A 21,983-nucleotide genomic window follows, 5' to 3' on the forward strand; every position below is an offset into this window, starting at 1 on the left:
GACAGAGCGCTTTGAAAGCTCCCGTCATCAATATTATTGATGTAGACATTAAGTTAGAGGCCAGTGTTTAAACTCTCTCTCTTGTTTGGTTAAACCACAGTTGCAAGAAAAAAATAAATTGGTCAATATCCATATTTTATAAGCTTTATCACTCACTTGGTTTTTACTGATGTATAATGGTACACAAGCGGCGGCCTGCCTCGTTATGTGGAGGATTAAAGTCACCCTGTGACATTTAATATGAGATGTTCCGCTTTGTTCACCAGCTCGTCTCTAACGGTGTCTGTCGGCCGTTTGCTGCTGAGCAGGTATGGCGGAGAACAGTGGCTTTATCGAAGCTTGTTTGCTGAAAACAGCTGCCCGCTGCTAGAAACGAGATTAATGAGAGCCGCGAGACTGAAGTAAAACAGTAAAGGTGCAGGCTGTAAAACCAGAACAATAAGTGGATAGACACTAAAACACTACGCAGAGCTGCAGGGCAACTTCAGAGTTTGGTTATAATTCTCCGTGGGTACAAACAACCCCCTTTTTTATATCACATGGAAGTAAGTTAAATTACTTAAAGGAACATTTCGCCCATTTTCAACCAGCTTTGTATCAAAACCACGTAAGTAGTATGTGTAGAAAACCACCAAGTGATGCTCTTGCGACTGTTGTTCAAACTACAGGCTTTACTTCTGCATTTTTTATTACCAGCCAGCCATGTCGCTGCCACCTGGCATGCAAAGGTCAAGGTCACTGTGACCTTTCCTGTCATATCCTTGTGAACACGATATCTAAAGAACGCCTCAAGAGAATTTCTTCAAATTTAGGATAAAGGTCCACTTAGACTCATAGATGAAGGGATTTGATTTTGGTGGTCAAAGGTCAAGGTTACCCTGACCTTGTCTGTCACATCCTTGTGAACGCGATATCTCAAAAATGCCTCAAGGGAAATTCTCCAAATTTAAGACAAATCTCAACTCAGTCTCAAGGATGAACTGGTTCGATTTTGGTGGTCATAACTCAAAGGTCAAGGTCAATGTGACCTTGCATCTGTCTCATTCTCATAAGCGCAATATTTCTCAAATTTGGCAAAAATGCCCACTTGGACTGAAGAATGAACTGATTAGAATTTGATGATCAAAGGTCAAGGTCAATCTGACCTCACAAAACCTCAACTAACTCAAGAGTTCATACGCCAATTATGACAACATTTAAATATATAATATTTAAATATCAAATATCTAACAGGATAAAATAAAGAGGTGTTGGCATTTTATATCCAAAAGGTTAAAAGTCAACTTTATTGTGATATCATAATATTATGCATAGAACTCTTTTCTAATCATTTCTCAGCATCATATCTAAAAGAAGGAGAAACATTTGGTAGATTACTAAATTAGTGACACTAAACTTGGGCGTCCACCTTGAAACTGTACTGCTTGTAAAGATCCTCTGTGCTGCCGGTGGAAAGATGTTTGTGATTCATCCATGTTGTCACGGAAGTAAAAGAGTGTAACTTGACTGATGGGCGGATGAATACGACTGCGTAGTGGTAATTCTAATTTTTAAAGATTCAAGTCTATAAGTTGAATTTTGCAGCACACTGAAAAAGAAACAGACTGCAAATTGGGTGAAAGAAAATTATTTCGAGGCCGTACAGATCCGTCCCTCTGTATAAGTGTGTGTATGTGTGTGTGTGTACACATTATTATTTATCAGGCACTAACTGGCACTATCGCTCATTGAGAAAAAGGGGTAGATGGATCTCACACATCCCCGAAACTGTACAGTGAGATAGATCTGTGTGCGTGCGTGTGTGCGTGCGTGTGTGCGTGTGTGTGTGCGTGCGTGCCTGCGTGTGTCAGCTATTGATTTTCCAGCTGCAGTAAACTGTTCTGCAATCAGAGAGGTAGTACTGCATGTTCAGATAGCAGCTATCACACACACACACACACACACACACACACACACACAAACACACACAAAATAAAAAGAACCCACACCTCAGAAACACACTGATTGGTCACACAGGAAATGGTTTCAGCTCAGAGGGATTGTGGAAAGAGAGAGAGAGAAATTGATTCGGTGGTTTAATGAAAAGACAGCAACAACACGCACAGAGAGCGATACAAAGAAATGGAAACAGAAAGTAAAAGAAGATGAAGGTAAACTCTGAACACAGGGTTGAATGAGTAAACATCGGTTTTATTGCGAAACTCTCTGTTCTGTCTCTTTGTCTTGCTCAGTCTCACATCTTTAAAAAGCACTTTAAAAACTCGGGTTTATGTGTTTACACGTCAGGATTCTGCCAACGAACTCTCTGTCATCGCCAGGTTTCTGTGAATCCCCTTGATCTGGTAAAAACCAAACAAACCCGGAGTAATCAGATTACTACGGCTCGTAGGAGTGTCGTGTCTCCGTTTCAGAGGACAGATTCGCGTTACACCCTCCAGCAGGGCTCCTAACAACAAAACAGAAACTATGAAATGTCAATTTCTACCAGACAGCTTGACCTTTTCTGTCTGTTTTACATAAACGGATATGCAGCCGGTGTTTGTGTGTTTGGCAGCTTAATAATACAGCTTTAGAGCTGAAAAAAACATCTCACAGGCTGACAGTTTGAAATTGTTTGTTTAATCTCAAGTTCTGTTTATTGAAACTCGTCCAACAGCTGATATTTATCAGCCAAATGCGTGTTAATCTTTGCACTGGAGTTTGATTTTACATTACTGGGCTAAAATGTTTCCTACAGGCTAAGATTGTTGCGTGATAACAAGCATTAGCTTTGTAAAATTTGTTCGCAAGTTGTGGTATTATTCACATTATCAGAGTGAGGCCCAAGTTTATATTTAACTCTTTGAAACCTGCATCAGCGGCACTTTTGTTGGGCTGCATTCAGATGCATTTAAACCTTTGAATCCAGCTCAAATTGATGAGAAAAAGGTGATGAGCAACTTGTCAAGAGATGTTTTGAATTAGCAAAAAAATTATAAATTTAGAAAATCATAAAAAGCTTGTGAAAATATTCTAGAGAACCATATTTAATTTCTTTTTTATAGAATTATTATTTTTAAGCCTTTTTCTCCCCAAAGTCATTTTTTGTTTGTTTGTTTTTTTACTTTCACTTTTTTGTTTTGTATATTGTTTTTTTTTATTTTGTTGATTTCTTTTTTTAAATAATGGCTGAACAGTCAGACATTTGTTCATTGTTTAACCAAAACATCCACCTTGATTTTGATTGATCATAATCACTGTTACCATGGTTACTGATCTTGGCTGTGTCTCTGCGTCTCCTAGGTTACTGAACCTGTCTTTGACGTCTGACCTGGTCCCAGAGCAGGACGTGATCGATGTCATCATCCACGTGGGCAGAAACCCTCAGGGTCGAAACCTCGCCTGGAAATACTTCAGAGAAAAGTGGGACATCCTCAACGCACGGTGAGTCCATCAGTCAGTCCACGTGGGAGGATTTGTTGTCACATGTTGTAGAAACAAAATATTCATAATAGTAACATCTCTCTCGCTGTCTCCGTTCAGTTATGGTGAAGCGCTGTTCATGAATTCGAAGCTCATCGGTGGAGTCACAGAGTTCCTGAACACTGAGAGAGAACTCAATGAGGTAAATAAACAAACATTCAAACGTTACTGAGGTCAGATTGACAGGTAAGTGTTCCAGTTTCCACCTCAACAAGCTTCACAGATGCAATGTTGAGAAAAAGGAAATTGCAGTGCATTTAGAAAGTGTTTTTCTGCATCGATCTGCACTCAGTGCCCCATAATGGCAAATCAAAAACAGGATGGATTTTTCTGCAAGTGTTTAAAAAGACAATACTGAAATATCACACTGACAGAAGTATTCAGACCTTCAGGTGCTTCACATTTCTATCGATCGTCTTTGACATGTTTCTACACCTTGATTGCAGTCTACCTGTGATCAATTAAACAGATTGGACGTGATTTGGAAAAGCACACACTCTTCTTTATAATGTCTGTCCTGCTGAACACCATGGCCATTTATGACATTTATGTTCAACACCTTCACTGCAGTACTCAAAACCTACTTTAAATATGCCGATGTGTGTTACCAGCAAAACATGTTTCATCACCTTCATGCAATCCATGTTAAGAAAAGAGCCAAATATTAGGAAGAACAAATGTATGATAAAGAAACACAGGTTATTAATAACAATAATAATAATAATAAACTTTATTTGTATAGCATCTTTCATACAAGAAATGCAGCCCAGCATGTTTTACAAGAAAGAAATTAAATGCACCAAGAGCTTCACATCAGGAACACATAAAAGACAAAAAGACATAATAAAACCTGCAAGTAAAAATCCAATAAAATCAGAACAGAAAACCTAGAATGCACCTTCAAATGGATAAAATCCACTTGATAATACTAGTAAAGGTAAGATAAAAGAATAAAAATTTAGTGCACAGAATGCATAACATAAAATGGAAAATAAAATAAAATAAAATAAAATATAACCCACTCACATTATTAATAAAAAAGCATAAAGGTTAAGGTTAAATACCATGTAAACTGCTTGATTTAGCTTTCTTAATATTTATAAAAATTAACATCTTGTGTTTTTAAAGCATTTAAAAACACATCGCCGTCCTGAGACATTTAAATAGTGAAAATGAATCCATTATTTTACTTTTTATTTGATTCAGCGCTGTAACAACTTGTGGACTTGTGCGCTCTATGCCAAATACGTGATGATGTCACTCTTGGCTCATGCACCCTTGCGTCGGGGACCTACATCTTCTACTAACTTCACAGCTGACAACACATATCAGAGCAGAGAGCAGGACGTGAGCTGCCTGCAGAGCTCGGAGACAGGATTGTGTCGTTGTGCAGAAATATTTCTGCTGCATTGATGGTTCCCAAGAGCACAGTGGCCTCCATGAGAACCACTTCTAGAGCTTTCCACCCAGAAAAATATGAGCAATCAGTGGAGAACGGCCTTGGAGAAAGAGGTGGCCAAGAACCCGATAGTCAGTTTGTATTAATGCAGTACGTTAATATCCTGTTTTCTGCCTGCCGGTGGCTTTTCAAGGCTGAGACGTCAACTGCAGGACAGATGATTAATGGCGTCAATGTCTTCTCCAGAAACACTTTCAGAGAATTAAAAATCTGCTGCTGATTATTTTAACAGAATACAAACCTTATTTATATAGTGGTTTTAAAAACAAAGGTAAAAAAGCACTTTAAAGGGTGAAATCAGAAATATTTTATTGATTCCCAGGATGAAAATTGTGGGGAAAAAAGGACGCAGCTTAATCAGTTCCTAGTTTAAAAAAACACTATAAAATAAAACATCTATAGCAGGAAAACAAGCATGCAAATATATTAACTTGCTACAGTTAATTACAGTTACAGTTAATTACAGTCAGTTACAGTTAATTTGAATTTGGATCTATTTATGTGTCATTGGTTTGTTTTTTTTTTGTTTGTTTCTTGTTAGTTCACCTGCTGGCTTTTTGAAAGAGCTTGATGGGTTGCATAAAGTGCAAACTATTGTTGTGCGGACTTCACTTGTAAACAACAATAAAACTTTGAAAAATTAAAAGTATAAAAGAAGAGGAAGAACAAACGAGCAGCAGCGACTGCAGCAGGCTGCATGCACACTTAAGCTGTATATAAAATAATGGTAGAAAATGATGAAAACAATTTAAAAACAGTTACAGATACATTAAACTGGGCGAAAGGAGCTACATGTGAGAATGAGAAATCAAATAGAATACAGGACGTTACTGTGATTTATTTCATATTCATGTACACTACACATTAATATTTTAATAAACATGAAAGTTTTCATGAAACAAGATGCTCTACCAAAAGGAGAAAGTAGAAATCAAATTAAAGCAGATGGAAAATAGTTTGTTTTTAATCCGATTCCTAATATTCACATTTTCTACAAACAAAGGGGTTTGTGGGTGTTTTTGAATTAAAATCTTTCTCAGATTTATTTATTTATTTTTCACGATGACTACTTTTTTTGATGAAACCATTTTGTTTGAGATCTCAGACTCTCCCGTTGGCATGGTAACGACAAGCAGCCTCCGGTTACAGCGCCTGAACAGAATCAAATTAAAATGGGACCTCTGAATACAAAAACTGCCTCGGATGAAAAGAATGATGAGCCTTTTATTTTTTTTTTTTTCGTGAAAATGTTTTTAGCAAAAAGTGAAAATCCACCCACGATATAAATTTGAAAAAAATATGCCACACAGGGAAGGAAAGGTAAAATGCAGAAACGGAGACTGTAGGATAGAAGAGAGGAGGGCAGGAAGAGAAAGAGGGAACATAGAGGAGTGTGAAGTAAAGGAGAACAGAGGAGGTAACGATATGAACTGTATTAAAGAGAGTTGAAGGGATGGATTTCCTCCCGCGCTCCAGTGAATCTGTCAAACTCAGAACAACACTAAGTTTCCTCTTCAGTCCTTAACTTTGAAAACCGCATTAATTCTCCTCCTCCAACAGTTCAAAGTTTCTCTTTCCACAAAAGAAGTTCCCTCTTTTCGTACCTCACCTCTCGCGCTGCAAACTTTCCATTTAATTACCGTCCTTTCAAACAGTTTCACTTTGCTGCCTCGCCTTTCATGCAGGACGTTTTACCTCTCATTATCAACCTTTAAAACAAAGTTTCTCTTTTAATTATCAGCATTTCAAACGACAGTTTAGCTTTAATAACTCGCTTCTTCTTCTGGCTGCAATGCTTCGGTTTGACTGACATTAAAAAAAGGGGACGTCTTCTTTTATTTAAACATAAAGAAGTCTGTAGTTTTTGGCTTGCTGGCTGCCTGCGCTCAAAAAGACGTACTTTTTTTAAAGTATGTGGAGCTGTGAGGTGGACGTGCTGGTTCTGAAGGCATTTTTTTCTTTAATGTGACTTCACACAGAAACACGGGACTCTATCAGATAATGTAACAACCTTATATGTTTGTTTGTGGCCTTTTTTTGTCATTTTGGCATGAAGGATAGGTGCTACAATACCCATGAGCCCTGGCAGCTGTTGCCACAGAGAAGAGGCAGTCAGGATGGTAGTAAACTCATTTTGTCATTTAAATCCAGAACAAAACCTGGCACCATAGTTTCAGGATTCACCCACAACTGAACCAAAATGTAAAAGTTAATTAATTTTAAAGGACCTATTTGTAATTACCAGCCACCCAGTCCAACCGTTACAGCTTATCGCAGGGCTGACACATACAGACAGACAAACTTTCACACTCTCAATCACACCTATGAATTTACCAAGGTTAGGTTAGGGTAAATAAAGATACGTTTTTGGCAAATAGCCATGTTAGATGTTCCTTAACAGTCTGAAAGAAACGTTGCAAGTTCAAGTTACTTGAGTGAGTGAGTGAGTTTACGGTTTCGTGTGTAAGGATTTTAGAACTGGAGTAATATTGTCATATTTCCTAGTTTTTGTCAGGACCCTAACAGCAGCATTTTGAATACGCTAAAGTTGCAGAACGGCTTGTTTTGAAAGACCTACAAACAGACCGTTGCAGTCATCTAATCTACTGGAAATAAAGGCCTGGGTGAGCCTTTCAAGGTCTCTGACATTATTCCTCTGACTCTGTTCTTTTAATGGTATTCGGCAGATGAAGTTACTGATTTGAATTGGCTGTGGAAATTTAAATCTGAGTCCAGGATAACCCCAAGCTTTCTTTCTTGACTCTTAGTTGTATAAGAGAGGTATTCAAGGTGAGAGCTGACTCTGTCTTTCTTTCCAAAGAAAATTCTGTCTCATCTCTTAATACAAAACTGATATTTTTACAAGGTTCCCATGGTCATGGAGAACCTGGAAAAGTCATGGAATTTCACAAGCACATTTTCTAGGCCTGGAAAAGTCTTGGAATTAGTAAAAATAATTAAATATTTTGGAAAATTCACGGAGTTTTGTTGTGGTTTATCACATTTTTACAGTTATCTTCCTGTGGATAACCACGTAATGTAACAGAATGGGAGATGACATTTCTGTAGCAACCAAACGCAGCTCTGATATGCGTCCATTTGTCGCATTTTCTTTACCATCAAGTAGGCTACGTTTCTTCATTTTCTCCCTGCTTTTCTTTTTTTTCCTTACGTATGTGAGCCAGCAGAAATTATGTTTCAGTAGAGCTTGAATCGGATATGTTTGAAAAATGCCAGGCAAGTGTGAAAAGAAAGAAATACATAGATAATTCCTTGAAAAGTCATGGAAACATTGTGAAATTTTATCGCTTAAACTTTGTGGAAACCCTGTTTTTAGCTACAGTAGTGCAGACTGAAAATACCTGAATCAGCAGTTTTTTGTTGGCTCATTTACACCCTGTTGTGATACGGAGTATATTCCTTTTTAAACTCTTGGGTGCTACAATATTTCTGTCTTTCTTCTATTTTTGGGTGTTTCTAATTTTCTAATAACTTTTCTATCATCTCATTTTCCACCCTTCCTCCTTCCCTCCATTTTTCTGTCTTTTCTCTCCTCAGTTAAAAGAGTTCATCCAGTCCAGTGGCGTGGGGGCGGGGCCTGCGTTGCCTCGGGCGCTGGAGATCGTCGAGGGCAACGTGCGCTGGCACCGCCTTTACCGGCGGCAGTTCTACCAGTGGCTGCGCAAACCTCCGAGCTCCGCTCTCGGCTAACGCTACACCAGTTAGCTACAGTGAAACGACTGCAAACTGACTGCTAACTCAATGCTAACGCACTGTTAGCTTACAGATGCAGTCGGATAGTATAGAAAATTCATGAATGAATACAAAGGCCGACTCGACTGGTTATTCAGCTGGTCTCTCTACTAGTTTCGCTTTTAAAGAAATTTGTTTGCAAACTTTTTTTATTTCAGATGTTTATATTTTCAAAGCTGCAGGCTAGCTAGCAGTCACTGACTCAGTAATTGCAAGCTAGCAACTAGCCTCAAAACTCCCCAAACTAAACCGCCCCCAAGACCGACAATGGACATAGAGAGAAGAATCTGCTGTCAGATAAACAAGAACTCCTGAATTTAATTTGACCAACAATTTAATAAACTTTTAATATATAGGTTTAACATGCTATATGTAATTTTCTGCCACTAGGGGTCTCTCACTCAAAACACTTAAAAAAAGATGGAGCGATGCAGCTTTGCAGTCAGTTTCTCCCAATTGAGATGCCGTCAGTCATTGTTTAGGAGGTTTTAACTGAAAGCCGAATTATCCGCAGAGCTCTCCTTCTCTCCAAAACAAACAAACCAGGTGATTAAAACCAATAAAAACACTAAATGAAGTAGCTTCATGTCAAAAAACAGTGTTTCTCTAATGCTGTTTGGTTCACTGTTGAGGGGCTGCTCGTCCAGTACATTTTTCTCTGAAAACTTAAGATCCAGACGTTCAGGAAGTTTTTGCCATTAGTCAAATTATCAAGAGAGATCTCTTCCTCTTCGGAGGAAGAGAGGTAAAAACACTAAATTAAGCAGTTTCATGTTAAAAATAAATGTTTCTTATATGCTGTTTGGAACAACAGGAGTTGGAGCCGAGCTCCTGCTAAGATTTGCTAGCCTTGTTTCTCTAATAACTTCAGATCCAGATATCCGATAACTTAAAATCTTTCTTCCTGTTAAAAACAACCAAGATCAAAGAGTGTATTGTAATAGAGATTGGCTAAAAACTGGATAAAAGTTTAGTTATGACAGCTTTTCGCAGGCGACCACAACCGTAACGTATGTGCAAAAGGGATATGACACCACTGACAGAAATGACACAATGACAAATGACACAGACCGCGTCCTGATTAAAATGACACATTTCTCTGGGTTTGAATATTGTTGTAAACATTTGGGATAATATCAGTGCACGAGTCAACAAAACATGAAACGTTTCCAGACAAACAAAACATTTAGTTGCTGATACTAAATAACATATTATAGCAGTAGGTTATGATCAACCAAAACTGTGGAAACTTTTGTTTTTTGTTAAATTTAAGGTGACCAACTTGAATATCAGGATTACTGTGGATCTTTTAAAGTCTGTCAATCTGTCATATCTGTCAAAAGTCCTGAAAATGTTAAGACGTCAGAAAGCATGATTTTTTTTATATAAAAAATAATTGAAAACGTCCTTTTAAATGTATATTTAATTTATGAAATGCCTTTTCCATCAGCATCACACAGATCAAGACAGTAAATCCAACAAAAGGCTACTCTATATTTTATAGATAATTTATGTAGTTTTTTTTTTTTTTTTTATTCAGTTTCAGTCGTTATAAAACTGGTCTTAAATTATGTTTCAGAAGGCATTAATTAAGTCTTAAATCTATCTTGCCTTAAGCTGTAGGAGCCCTGAATATCAATACATAACTAAAACTTTGTTGAACCTTCCTGTCATGAAGGTTAACGATATGCGTTGTGATGCGACCTCACATTACGTTAGATGTTTGGTCAAGTGACACAGATGTTAAACGCGACCTCATTACCATCACCTCTGCCTGACAGATTTACATGTCTGAGCTACAGTTCTGAAAATATGAACCTGACCAGAGCAGACCTTTGACTTTGTAATTTGAGACCTAAAACTGGCCCGAGATCAGAGAAAACATCCCGAACAAAATGTCTCACTTAAAAAGGAACGAGCACAATCTGTAACAAGATGGATAAATATTCATATCTGTAATTTTCTGCCTTATGATTGGCTCTCGAAAGATGAAGCTCCTGCTTTCAGCCCTGCTTGGCTCCAATCCAAACTCCTCACTAACCAGAGACCCTGAACAGTTTAAATCGGACCTTCCCCTGATCGCTACATTAAACCAGCTGACATTAAAAGGCAGATTAACCAGCAGTCAGCTGCATGTCGATCATCGAACAGCGATGTAATTAACACAACATGGACACGGTGTCCTCTGATCACAGCGCTCAGAGGACTCATTCAGACTCATTAACTCCCCACAACACCCAAACTGTTTCAGCTTGAATATAAAGAGCAGCTTTGTTTTTGCAAGATCAAAAACTCCAGCAGTTTGGAAAATATCAGCGGGTCTGGAAGGCTTTGGTTAGGCCTCGCTACAGAAATGTACTTTGAATATAAAAGCTCATAATAACTTCAAAATTTTGCTCTAAACCACAGAGAACGCCACATGTAGAAGAATAATTTTCCACCGAGGAGCTGTGATGCTGTGGTCTGTTTTGTGTTTGAACTGCGAAACCTTTCAAAAAGCTTAAAGTGAACAAATTAACCAGGCACAAAAGGTTCTCGCATAAAGGCATGATAGGACGGAGCCTGGGTGCAATGGAGACTGAATACGGCATTTAGAAATTTGTCACATGTTAGATTAACAAATTTGGAATAGAAACTTTTGGCATCACAAAAACCGAATCCCTGTGTGTCTTACACAGATGCTATATATAACACTCCAAGAGGTGAAAATGAGCTGGAGCCTCTGTCTAGAAATTTCTAATGCTTTTGATGAGATTTGGAAAGATTAAATGATTATTGTAATGCAAAATAAAGATTCACTTTTTCAAGCACAATATACAAAGTGCACCATAGTCAGAAAAAAAAAACAGAACAATGAAACAGTAAAAGGAAATTGTTCCAGCCGCAAGCATCAACCAAATCATTTTGCAAAAGAAAAGACAAAACAGATGTTGGAGAGTTTACAACACAGAGAGGGCAACAAGTAACTTGGACAAGAGCCGTTGTTTTTGCAAATTTATGCCTTAGTTTCCTCTGTGTTTCTTCTAAATTGTCTGATTTTGCAATTACAAGAATATAGAGTACCACAGAAATTAGGTAGTATTTTAGCTCTCCTGGTCCCCTCTTCTTGAAATCAGTGGGTTTTTAAACTTGTTTTTGGTTTAATGTTGGAAATAAGGTCTGTGCTTAATACAAGCTTAAAAGACTTAAGTTTTGTTGTATAACATAAAATATGTAAAAATTCACTCATACGTTTTTAAGGCTTTTATTTACCTTAGAAAATATGTGGTTGCCAAGGAGTGGCTAAATGAGACTAAAAAACTTTATCACACCAAACACAGCCTCGTTGTGGTGGCAATGTTGAAGTGATGTGACCGTGGTGTCACTTGTTCATAGCCTTACATAAACTTTTTACTTTTGGTAAGTTAAGTTAAGTTGTGAAGATTTTCTTTCTGAACCAAATGTATCGAGCTTTTTTTCCCACAGTAATTCAAAACCAAATGGAAAAATTCCACAGACTTTTTGACGAGGGAACCACGGCTGAGTTAACTTCCAGGGTTCGCCAACAAAAATGCATAACCCACGCAGCGCTCTTAACCATGATTTAAAAAGTATAGATCAGATGACTTTGGACAATAAGCTTTGTTCTTCCTCAGTTTCAACCGTCAAACTTTGCTGTGTCAGAAGTCACTCCCTTCTTCACACATTTTCCTTTTCTGTTGTAATTTCTTCTGTGTAATTTCATAGTAAATTAAGACGGCAGAAAAATATCAAACGTCAAACAAGTTTCATGTCAGAAAGCTCATGTATGCATCTGTTATCAACACTGACAAAACCTTGCATTATGGGATCTGTATTTAAAACTACTCATTCTCTTAACATTGTAATTCTAATTTGTGGTAAGAAACACAAACACTGTGGGAAGTAATGACCTGATAAACTACATATTTTACAGTCATAATAAAGATAGTAAAATGGCAGAAAATTAACATGACAGTAAACTCATGTTAGAATACTTTGCCCAAACTTCACCCACTCGCAATCTGTCAACCAATGAAGTCATTCGTCAATTAGTGACCTCGTAAAACCTGTCAGTAACTCCTAAGAGGGACTAATAAAATAATAAAGGTGACGGATGGATGTGAATGTGCAGAAAATCCTTTTTTTTGTCAAACTGAAAGTAGTCAAGGGACTATAAAACTGACAGTTACCATGACAACTTATCTGACTGACTGCAACCTTTGGAGATTAAAACTCTGACCAAAACTCAGCAGATCGTGTTGGCTTCACAAAGCACACAAAAAGTTTTTGGATGAGGCACATCAGCCTCAGCTGTTGGAAAGAAACGAAAGTCACAACAACAAACACAATATATTTTTTTAGCCAATCAATGGTTAGCTTTCAATCAATCCCTTTTTTTTGTCCCCAGATGGATGAATAAATAAATGGACTCAAAACTGAGGATGGTTAAATGGAGAAAAGAAAAACTGCAGATAAGAAAAGTGAGACAGTAGAGTTTATGTTGAGTGTCTTTATATGCAGATGATGTTGTGTTTTTAATGACACTGTTAATGTGGTGACAGATTCAAGCTTGTCGTGAGTGGACTTTTACAGCTTGTTTGACGGGTTGGACGGGACTTTAAATTAAAGGCAGATTCTGCAGCACAGTGGATTTTGTGGCATGGTGAAATTCACAAGTGATGACAAGGATAAATCGATGGAATTCATGGCCTGACGAATCTTTTAAGGCATTAACTTTACAGTGTGACGGATTTTTCAGTTGACTGATTTTTTGAAGAGTGACAAATTCTACAATAAGGACACTTTGGATTTTACTGCAAGATGGAAACTACAGCTTTGGCAGTGCGACAGTAAGAAGATTTACAGCCATACTGACTGACAACTCCACCGTTTGATAGATTTGGCGGGACGATGGAGTCTTTGGTGTGACAGATCTTTCTTTGTGATGGAAAATACAACAATTCTGTCGCAGAAAGTGTGACAAGCTCCACAGATCAACAGCTGTTGTAGCAGCGTTGATTGTACAGTGTAACGGCCTCTGCAGCATTGTGGATTTTACGGCATAAAAGTTGGATTTTACAGCAGGATGGATTTACCAGAGTGCGGATGTCCTCTTCCTTTCCCGCTCAGAGTTTTAAATGTAAAGGATACAGGCGTTACGCTGAACTGTGTTGTCTTGGAAACAACAAGCTGGACACAAAAAGCTCTGAGAAAAATACGCCTTTATTAAATATCGGGGGGTCAGGTAAATCTTTGGAAAAGGACTGAAAAAATCTTAATGAACTTTTCAACAGTCTGGTGCGTTGAACCTCCGTGCTGTTAAACTGACTTTTTGAAGTTATTCCTCTTCTGTTAGATCCGGCTTTGATGTTAATAATTGAGCCATATATGAATTAATGGGCCTGCCTGCTTCTATACACTGTGTGTCCAGTGTGTGTGGGTGTGTGTGTGTGCGCGTGGGTGTGTGATGAAGATGATGATGAAGTAGCAGCAGCAGCAGTGGTGGCGATAACGACTGCTGTGCCAGTCATGGTGATTAAAATTATGATAATTAAAGTTATTATGATTATGATCAGGATGATGGCGGATCTGATGATGGCGGTCGAGTCAGTAATGATAATTGTTGATGATGTGACAAAGCTAATTAGTATTATTATAATTATTATGCTAATTATTCAGTGCATTTTGAACCTTTATTGTCCTGTCAGGGAAATTAGGTTTACAGACATGAAGCACACATGTACAATAACACTGTAAAACGTACAATATTTGAAATTAAAATGTGGTTTGAAGATGTTGGAGGAGAATACGATGGTGTTCATGATGATTATGATCATAATGATGATGACATAATGATGATGACTTGGGACCAAAATGTGTCGGAAACAGGAAGTCGTGGAGGCGAGTTTAATCCTACTTCCTGTTTGCACTGCTGTGGTTTCCTGTGTTTTCTGATTGGACGATATTAAAATGGTTAACCTTGTGTGTGATCTAGTCTGTTTCAATACAATACTGTGAACCAGATCCGGGGAAAAGTAATGATAAGACCTCCTAGCCTTTTTTTTTTTGCTTGTTGACACCAAATGCGAACAAATCTTTGTGACAAAATACTGAACTGTCTTCATAACGACTGTTAACGACGTTTGAGTGACGTAAAACTCTGTTTGCATGTGTAAGGAGGCCAAAACGTAGAAGGAAATATCTGTTCAACTAGGTTTGCTTATCCACTTACTATCAAACTTACAAACATGGACACATGCAAATGTCAATTTGGCCTTTTAAAATAATAATGTGGTCCATACTCTTCGAGACAGTTGCTAAAAATTGCTGTCTGATTTTTTCCTGTAAGCTGTAATTTATTGGTTGTCCCCTGCCGGAGCTCAGCCTGCCAGCTGCTGTCAACGGCTGAAGACAACTACACAACCCTCCAGAGGTAGAGACAGAAATGATAATAAATTAATAAATTACCAAAGACCCCTTTTTCTTAATTTTAATAATTAAAAAAAATGAATTTAAAAATCACTTTGATGCTTTTTTGACTGCAAACAGGGATGACTAATTCATGGAAGTTGGCTGAGCTCTACCGTAAACATTCATCGATTAGTGCTGACAAGTATGATCCGTGTCAAAAAAAATTGTAGTAGTAGTAGTAAAGTATGGTAAATTTGGCAGTGCTGTTGATGGTCGCCGGTTGTCATGGAAACAGGGGGAACAGTCAGGTGGCCCACTTTTTCAAAAATATATCACGACAAACTGCAGCTGGCAGAGAGTTTTCATTATTTAACTCCAGGGAGGAAGAAGACGGAGCAGAGTGTCAGGTGCGGGATTCAAACCAGCAACCTCCAGAGTGTGTGTGTTTGTGTGTGAGTGTCCCTCAGTGATGAATGACTTCACTGTTTTCCCCACAGCATCATGGGAAATCACACACTGTGGATACACAGAGAGTTTACACTGTGTGTGCGGAGATTAATGGGCCTCGGAAAGAATGTGACAGAGAGAGAAATGAGCAAAACACATGATAGAGAGAGAGGAAGAGGAGTGCTCTGTTGTTTTATGAATGGAAAAGAGACAGAGAGGCGGTCTGCCAGTTTAACCCAAAACCTAATCGAATCTGTCATTTCCTCTAGTAAAATGGTGAGTTTAGAGCTATCAGGAAGAGCTGCATGCAGCGGTAGAAAAAAGATGAAAGGAAGAAAGTAGACGCTGAATTGAATAAATAAAAGCAAACAAGGGAGGAAGAACAGAGAAAAAAACATGAAGATAACAAAAAATGGGAAATTAAGGGAGGAAATAAGGAGGCTGATAATCAGACTGATTGTCATTTTGTTAATTTAGTGTGACATTGCGTTCATGATGGCTGATTTCTTGATTAGTATTTTCCTAACTAACCATTTTCAGTGGACAGAAGCTGTGATGATGAAAAAAATCAAAGAAAAATTACATTTAAACAGTCGGTTGTAATGCACCGTTTGCACGTATACCTATGAAAAGTAACGCACAAAAAGTTGTAAGTAACCCCAGCCCAAAATTGTCACATACCTCCACTTTCGGTGTAAGATCCTGCCGCCAAAGGCCACCTCTCACGACTGCATAATACGCCACTGGATGGCATCAGCTGAGAACGCAGATGTTATACGTTGTAACTATACAGCCAGACAGCACCTGCCAGCATAATACGCGGAAAGTCGGTTTTAGCTGAGAACCAGACAGATAGAACTTGTTGCGTCCACATGATACACCGCTGCCGGTGACGACGTAATATAAGGGGTGAAAGGGTGCTCATAGGGTGGGCAGGAGGGGCAGTGCACATCAAGCAAATCCCGGACTTTCATTAGGAAGTCTGGTGTTCTTTTCCCACCTGAATGTCATGGTTTTTTTACACACCGTACCATGCGCCTCCTTCCCCTAATCCTAACCGTCAGTGCCAGTATGTGCGTATTTTGACGTCCCGGCATTGGTTGCTGTGTGCTTTTGTTTCCTAATCATAACCACATGCAGCATCGTCCCACCATGTGCATTTGTTTACATCACGGTAGCGGCGTCCGGGGATGTTAACAGCAGACACAGAAGGATACATAGAGTGTAATATGCAGACAGAGAAGTTTACTGACAAAAGCGGCAATATGTAATGACTTTGGATGACAACATATTGACCTTTATGGTCCCCAGAAGGAGAAAAGGGGACACGTACCCGGCAGTGCAGGAGCAATGTTGATGATAGTTGTTGTTTTTGAGACCAGAAACCTCACTTTGAGTTGTTTTGCCTTGTTCATGTCAGTTTATATCATGAATATATCCTGTCATTATCATCATCATCATATTGTAATTTGCTTTTTGTTTCTTGAAGCTATATTTCCCAGACACTTGAACACTGAGGCACCCAGCTAAACAGCATCATCATGTTTGGGTTTTTTTTTTTTTTGTATTTAGATATCATACGAACAACTCTATACGTATAGGGCACGTTGACTAGAAAGTTATTTTCTCTGGAGATGCTCTTACAACATGCACAGCTGCATCAGTCTTGTCCACGTTTGTCACCTTTATTCTGTCGTTAGTTTTCTTGGTTGTGGTCAAATGTTGCTGCTTGGTTAGTGATTTTGGCATCACCAAACGCCACCAGTAACAACATAAAAGCTGGAAAGTCCCTTTCTGTGCTTGTGTTACACAAGGACATAAATGCAACTGTGAGGTGTTTTACAGGCGAATAGATTGAATGCGTCAAAGGAGCAGAAAATGTACATTTCCTGTGAAAAGAGGAGTGTATTTTAAAAAGACAGAATGCATTTAACAGACGTGAATTGAAATTCCATCCTGAAACGTCAGTGACAGATGCAGGAGGATACCTGGCTCGTCATATGTAGCCGTGAACGGCACTGACCAAGCGCTGATAGTTTAAGGGCTGGGATGAGAATGTGTTGTGTTTGTAGATATGTAGCTGGACGTCGTCTCCATTCTTAATCTGATTAGCCAAATGTCTCTCCAACTGGGGTAAACAGCTTTCAGTGAGAGCAACAACAGACCTGAATCACTGACATTCAGATGTCTGAAACCATGTTAGGACGAAACGACGGAAAAGTGCAGAAAAGGCAACGAAGCGGACAAAGAGCTGTTGCTCTTTATAAGCCTTTTCCATTTTTACCCTGTTGAAGGTTTTTTTGGGGAGAGTTTTACCTTATCCAAATTGAAGGTCAAAGGAGAGAAGGTGCCCTGTGCGGTACAGATTGCGAAGCCCCTTAGGGGAAATTTTTGATTTGTGATATTGGGCTATATAAATAAAATTGACTTGACTTGAGAAAGGGCAGGAGGACGAGATAAAGGACCGAGAAGGGAGGGAAAGGACAGAAAAGGCAGACAGAGATACCAAAAAAGGAAATGAGGATAAACAAGAAGGAAGGTAAAGAACAAATGAAGGAAAAACAAATACTAGATGGGTAATAAGGAGGTAAGAGAAAAGAACAGGAGAACAAGGAACAAGAAAGGAAGCAAGGATGAAACAAAATGAGGAGGGAGGAAGAAGAAAACATAAATGAAAAATCATTTTTAATAAGACTGGAGGAAGAGGTGAGGAAAGAAAGAAAGACGGAATAAAAATAAAACAAAAAAGACGAGGATAGACGACAAGAAATGAGGTATCAAAGTGGAGAGGAAGGTGAGCAAAGAGGAGGAGGTGCAGAAGGAGGAGGGAGGGAGGAGACGGAGTAACAGCTGCAGTGTGGAGGTTGTTATTATTCTAAATGTCTTCTTTCTGTTCACAGAATCCCATTTTAGATAACACACACACACACACACACACACACACACACACACACACACACGTATACTCACAGAAAAATGTAATTCATTTTCTGATAACAAGTATAATCCATGGTTTCCATGGTAACAGCTTCACTGCAGTTACTACAGAAACACTAAAATTATAAATGAGTTCTACGTTACATTACTGGGCCGTATTTCAGAGTGTGGATACATTATTATACGCTGACTCCTCTCTGCAGAACTGAACCAGGTTTAATGATTAAAGCTCGTGTTTAACGTTCACTGTGAGACAGACAGTGGAGTCACTCTGCATGTGCTCAGAAATTTGGACAAAAAGTGGAGTTTAAAAAAGTTTAGAAAACTGATTTTTACTTTAAGGAACAGTGAGATGTGAAACACACTCAGAAAAAAGAAGAATGAGGGAGGTAAAAGAAGTAAGGAATGGACAAAGAGGAAATCAGAGTGAAATCAATAAAGAAAAAGAAATGAAGGAAGGAAGCCAAAAATAGCTTTTTCACAAGAAAAAAAACCACGACAAAACCTTAACATTGCATCAGCACCAAAGTTTATTGATGTTTCAATGGATGACTGATGTAATAAATCCATAACTTTCCATCAGGATAAGATAGTCGTACTCACTCCATATTTAGGCTGCTGAAAAATGCAAACAGCTGCTGATGAAATTGCAGTTTCTTCAATAGGTAGAAGTCAGTGACAAATATACATGAATGTAGTGATACTCGACTTACGGCTGTGAGCCAAATCTGAGCCAAAAGTGATTCACACTGGGAATTTTGTTCATACTCTTTAGTATACAAAATGAACATATGCATATACATATATCCTAAAATCCTAGAAGTATGCAAAAGTCATAGAAATGTCCTAAAATCCTTCCTAAATCATTGAAATGTCTTAATATCTTAGCAATGTCCTAAAATTCCAGAAACATGCTAAAATCCTACAAATGTCCTAAATTCCCAGAAATGTCCTACAGACCTTGAAACATCGTAAAATCCCACAAACGTCCTAAAGTCGACATGCTAAAATCCTAGAAACTGGCCCCTGGACTCCTGTCATTTAACAAAAATGGCCCCCAAGCAAAGTAACATTTACGGAGACAAAGTGCAGATCATAATTTGTTTGTCACACTTGTTTTCTTTATCTGTGTCTCTTTTGCAATCTTTACTGTCTTCGGTGTTCGCAACATTTCTCTGCATTTCCCAAAAACGATCCGCAGGATGCCAAATGTGACTGCAAACAAACTGCAAATGAAAGCAAAAGATATCACCATGAGGTTATTATTTATTTATTTATTTTGGTTTTTGTCTTATGACGCCTTTTTATCTGACTTTGTATTTGGGAGATACAGACAATGCTGTTGTTTTGATTTTTTTTTTCTTTCAAATCTTTATTTACAACTCAGTGAGGGGAGACACTCATTTTCAGCAGTGCCCAGCATGGACAAAGACATCAAACAACTAGTCAAAAGTAAACCAAGGCAGAAAAACAATCATGGAAAACAAATAATAAAAGTTGAAAATTTAGAGGCTGATAGTTGACGATAGTTTTGCAAGAGAAAAGATTTTAAATAATCATATCATTATCATAGAGAATACAGTGAAGAGTATCGTAGTTATAATCACCAATAAACCTCATGGTGGAGGACCCATGCATGGAGGCAGCAGAACGCCTCTAAATTACACGCCCATTATCCAAATTTGCTTTTTCAAGCATTAAGTTTTCATTTAAGATCAATAAAAGCTTCTTGAGGAGCGTTAAAAGAAAGTTTTAGGTTCTCCATGGCCGGTTGTACAGAATAAAAAATACAATATATAATCGTGTCATCAGCATAAAGATGAGTTTGACAACCATTTAAAGAAGAGCCCAAAGGTGCATTTTCATTCGTTTGTTTTTAAACACATTTTCAGTTTTGGCATTCGAAGTAAAACTGAGCGGAAAGTATTGTGTTGGACACGTTAAAACGCTGAAGGGAACATGAACTATGAACCAAACTATTTCTGTCTTGTTTTTGTTTCTGTTCATCCTTCATTGTCTCCGCTACTTCTCCCATAAAGTTATGGAAATGTCCTGACAACTGAATCAGAAATTATGCAAAAACCTCCGAGTCCAGTCAGAGGTCCAGGTTTCTCTGTTGCCATGGTAAAATGGCAAAACACTCTGTTGTTGGACTCCTGTGCTGCTGCGAGACAAAAACAGAGGATGCTGTGTGTGACTGTCACACACATCATTTAAATTCATGCCATGAAAGCTCAATCTAACCTAAACCTGAGCTTAATTCAAATTATATCCAATGAAAGTGTATGACACACACACACGCACACACACACACGCACACACACACTCACTCAGAGCTGTAGTGAGTCCAGTTTTTGGCGTCTCAGTGTAAACGAAGCCGAACAGAAATTAAATTAATTCAGTTTGCAGAGATGAAAAAATGCAAATGAATATTTAGCGTGTGGCGAGCCTGTGTGTGTGTGTGTGTGTGTGTGTGTGTGTGTGTGTGTGTGTGTGCGTGCACGCCAAGTGTTTTGCCTCAAGGAAAATCAGCTCAACTTTCATTCATATTGAAATCAGCCAGCGAGAGAGCAGAGAAGAAAGGAGGATTAGGAGGAGAGAACAGATAAGAGAGGAGGAAGTCAGGAGGGAGAGGAGGTGAGGAAGAGGAAGAAAAGGAGGAGAGGAAACAGGGGAGATAGGGAAGGAAAGGAGGAGCTGAGAGGGGGAGATAGAAGAGGGGCAGATAGGAGGAGTCAGTATGACAATATCTGTGTTTCCTTGTTTCACTGTTGTCACAGAGAAAACTAATCCACTGTCAACACACACACGCACACACACACACACACACACACATACACATACACATACACATACACACGCACACACACACGCACATGCACAAACATGCAAAGCCTTTTACAGTCTCTGTAGTGCAAAGCAAAAATTATTTTCCACATAGAAACTGAAGTTTTCTCACAGGTCACATCAGATTTTTAATTACTCAGAAAACGAAGAACTAAGCCGAGCTTCATTCAGTAAACACACACACACACACAAAAGCAGCCACCTGCTCAACACATTAACATTCACACACACTGATGGCACAACCGCTGGGAACAATTTGGGGTTCAGTATCTTGCCCAAGGATACATGAATAAAAAGTGCTGTATAAATGCAGGCTGTCATTTTACGTTAAAATGTTTTTTAGAAACGGTCTAAAAAGTCATGGAATTTGCAAACATTTGCAACATTAAAGAAATTTTTTTTTTTACATTTTTAAAGAAAAATAAATCACTTAAAAAATGTAAAGAAAAAAGTCAATTTTTTAGAGAAAAATAGTCACCTTTTTTTTAAGAAATGAAAAATGTCCCTTTTTTTTTACTGAAAACTTGCCCTCAAAGGTATGGTTTCTTAAAAAATATCTACGGTAAAATATATACAAAGTACAGATATTTAAACGTGTATGCCCCTCCCCTAAATCCAAAATAAAAATAGAAGTCCCGCCCTGATGCTTAAAAAATTATTTGACATG

At 38.3% G+C, this 21,983-nt stretch overlaps 1 protein-coding gene across 2 annotated transcripts in view; it reads left to right on the forward strand.

Annotated features, from left to right (window-relative positions):
• Window positions 1-14,657, forward strand: part of trhde.1 (thyrotropin releasing hormone degrading enzyme, tandem duplicate 1) — a 201,330-nt gene extending 186,673 nt beyond the window's left edge. For both annotated transcript variants that reach the window (XM_088072648.1, XM_088072647.1), the window contains 3 exons: window positions 3,283-3,423; window positions 3,523-3,604; window positions 8,480-14,657. In XM_088072648.1, coding sequence (XP_087928774.1) covers window positions 3,283-3,423; window positions 3,523-3,604; window positions 8,480-8,632 — 376 coding nt within the window. In that variant the 3' untranslated portion in view covers window positions 8,633-14,657. The remainder of the gene's footprint in view (window positions 1-3,282; window positions 3,424-3,522; window positions 3,605-8,479) is intronic.
• The last annotated feature ends 7,326 nt before the right edge of the window (window positions 14,658-21,983 follow it).

This window comes from Plectropomus leopardus, chromosome 22, assembly GCF_026936395.1.
Source record: "Plectropomus leopardus strain MGB_pleo_1.0 chromosome 22, ASM2693639v1, whole genome shotgun sequence".
NCBI lineage: Eukaryota > Metazoa > Chordata > Actinopteri > Perciformes > Serranidae > Plectropomus > Plectropomus leopardus.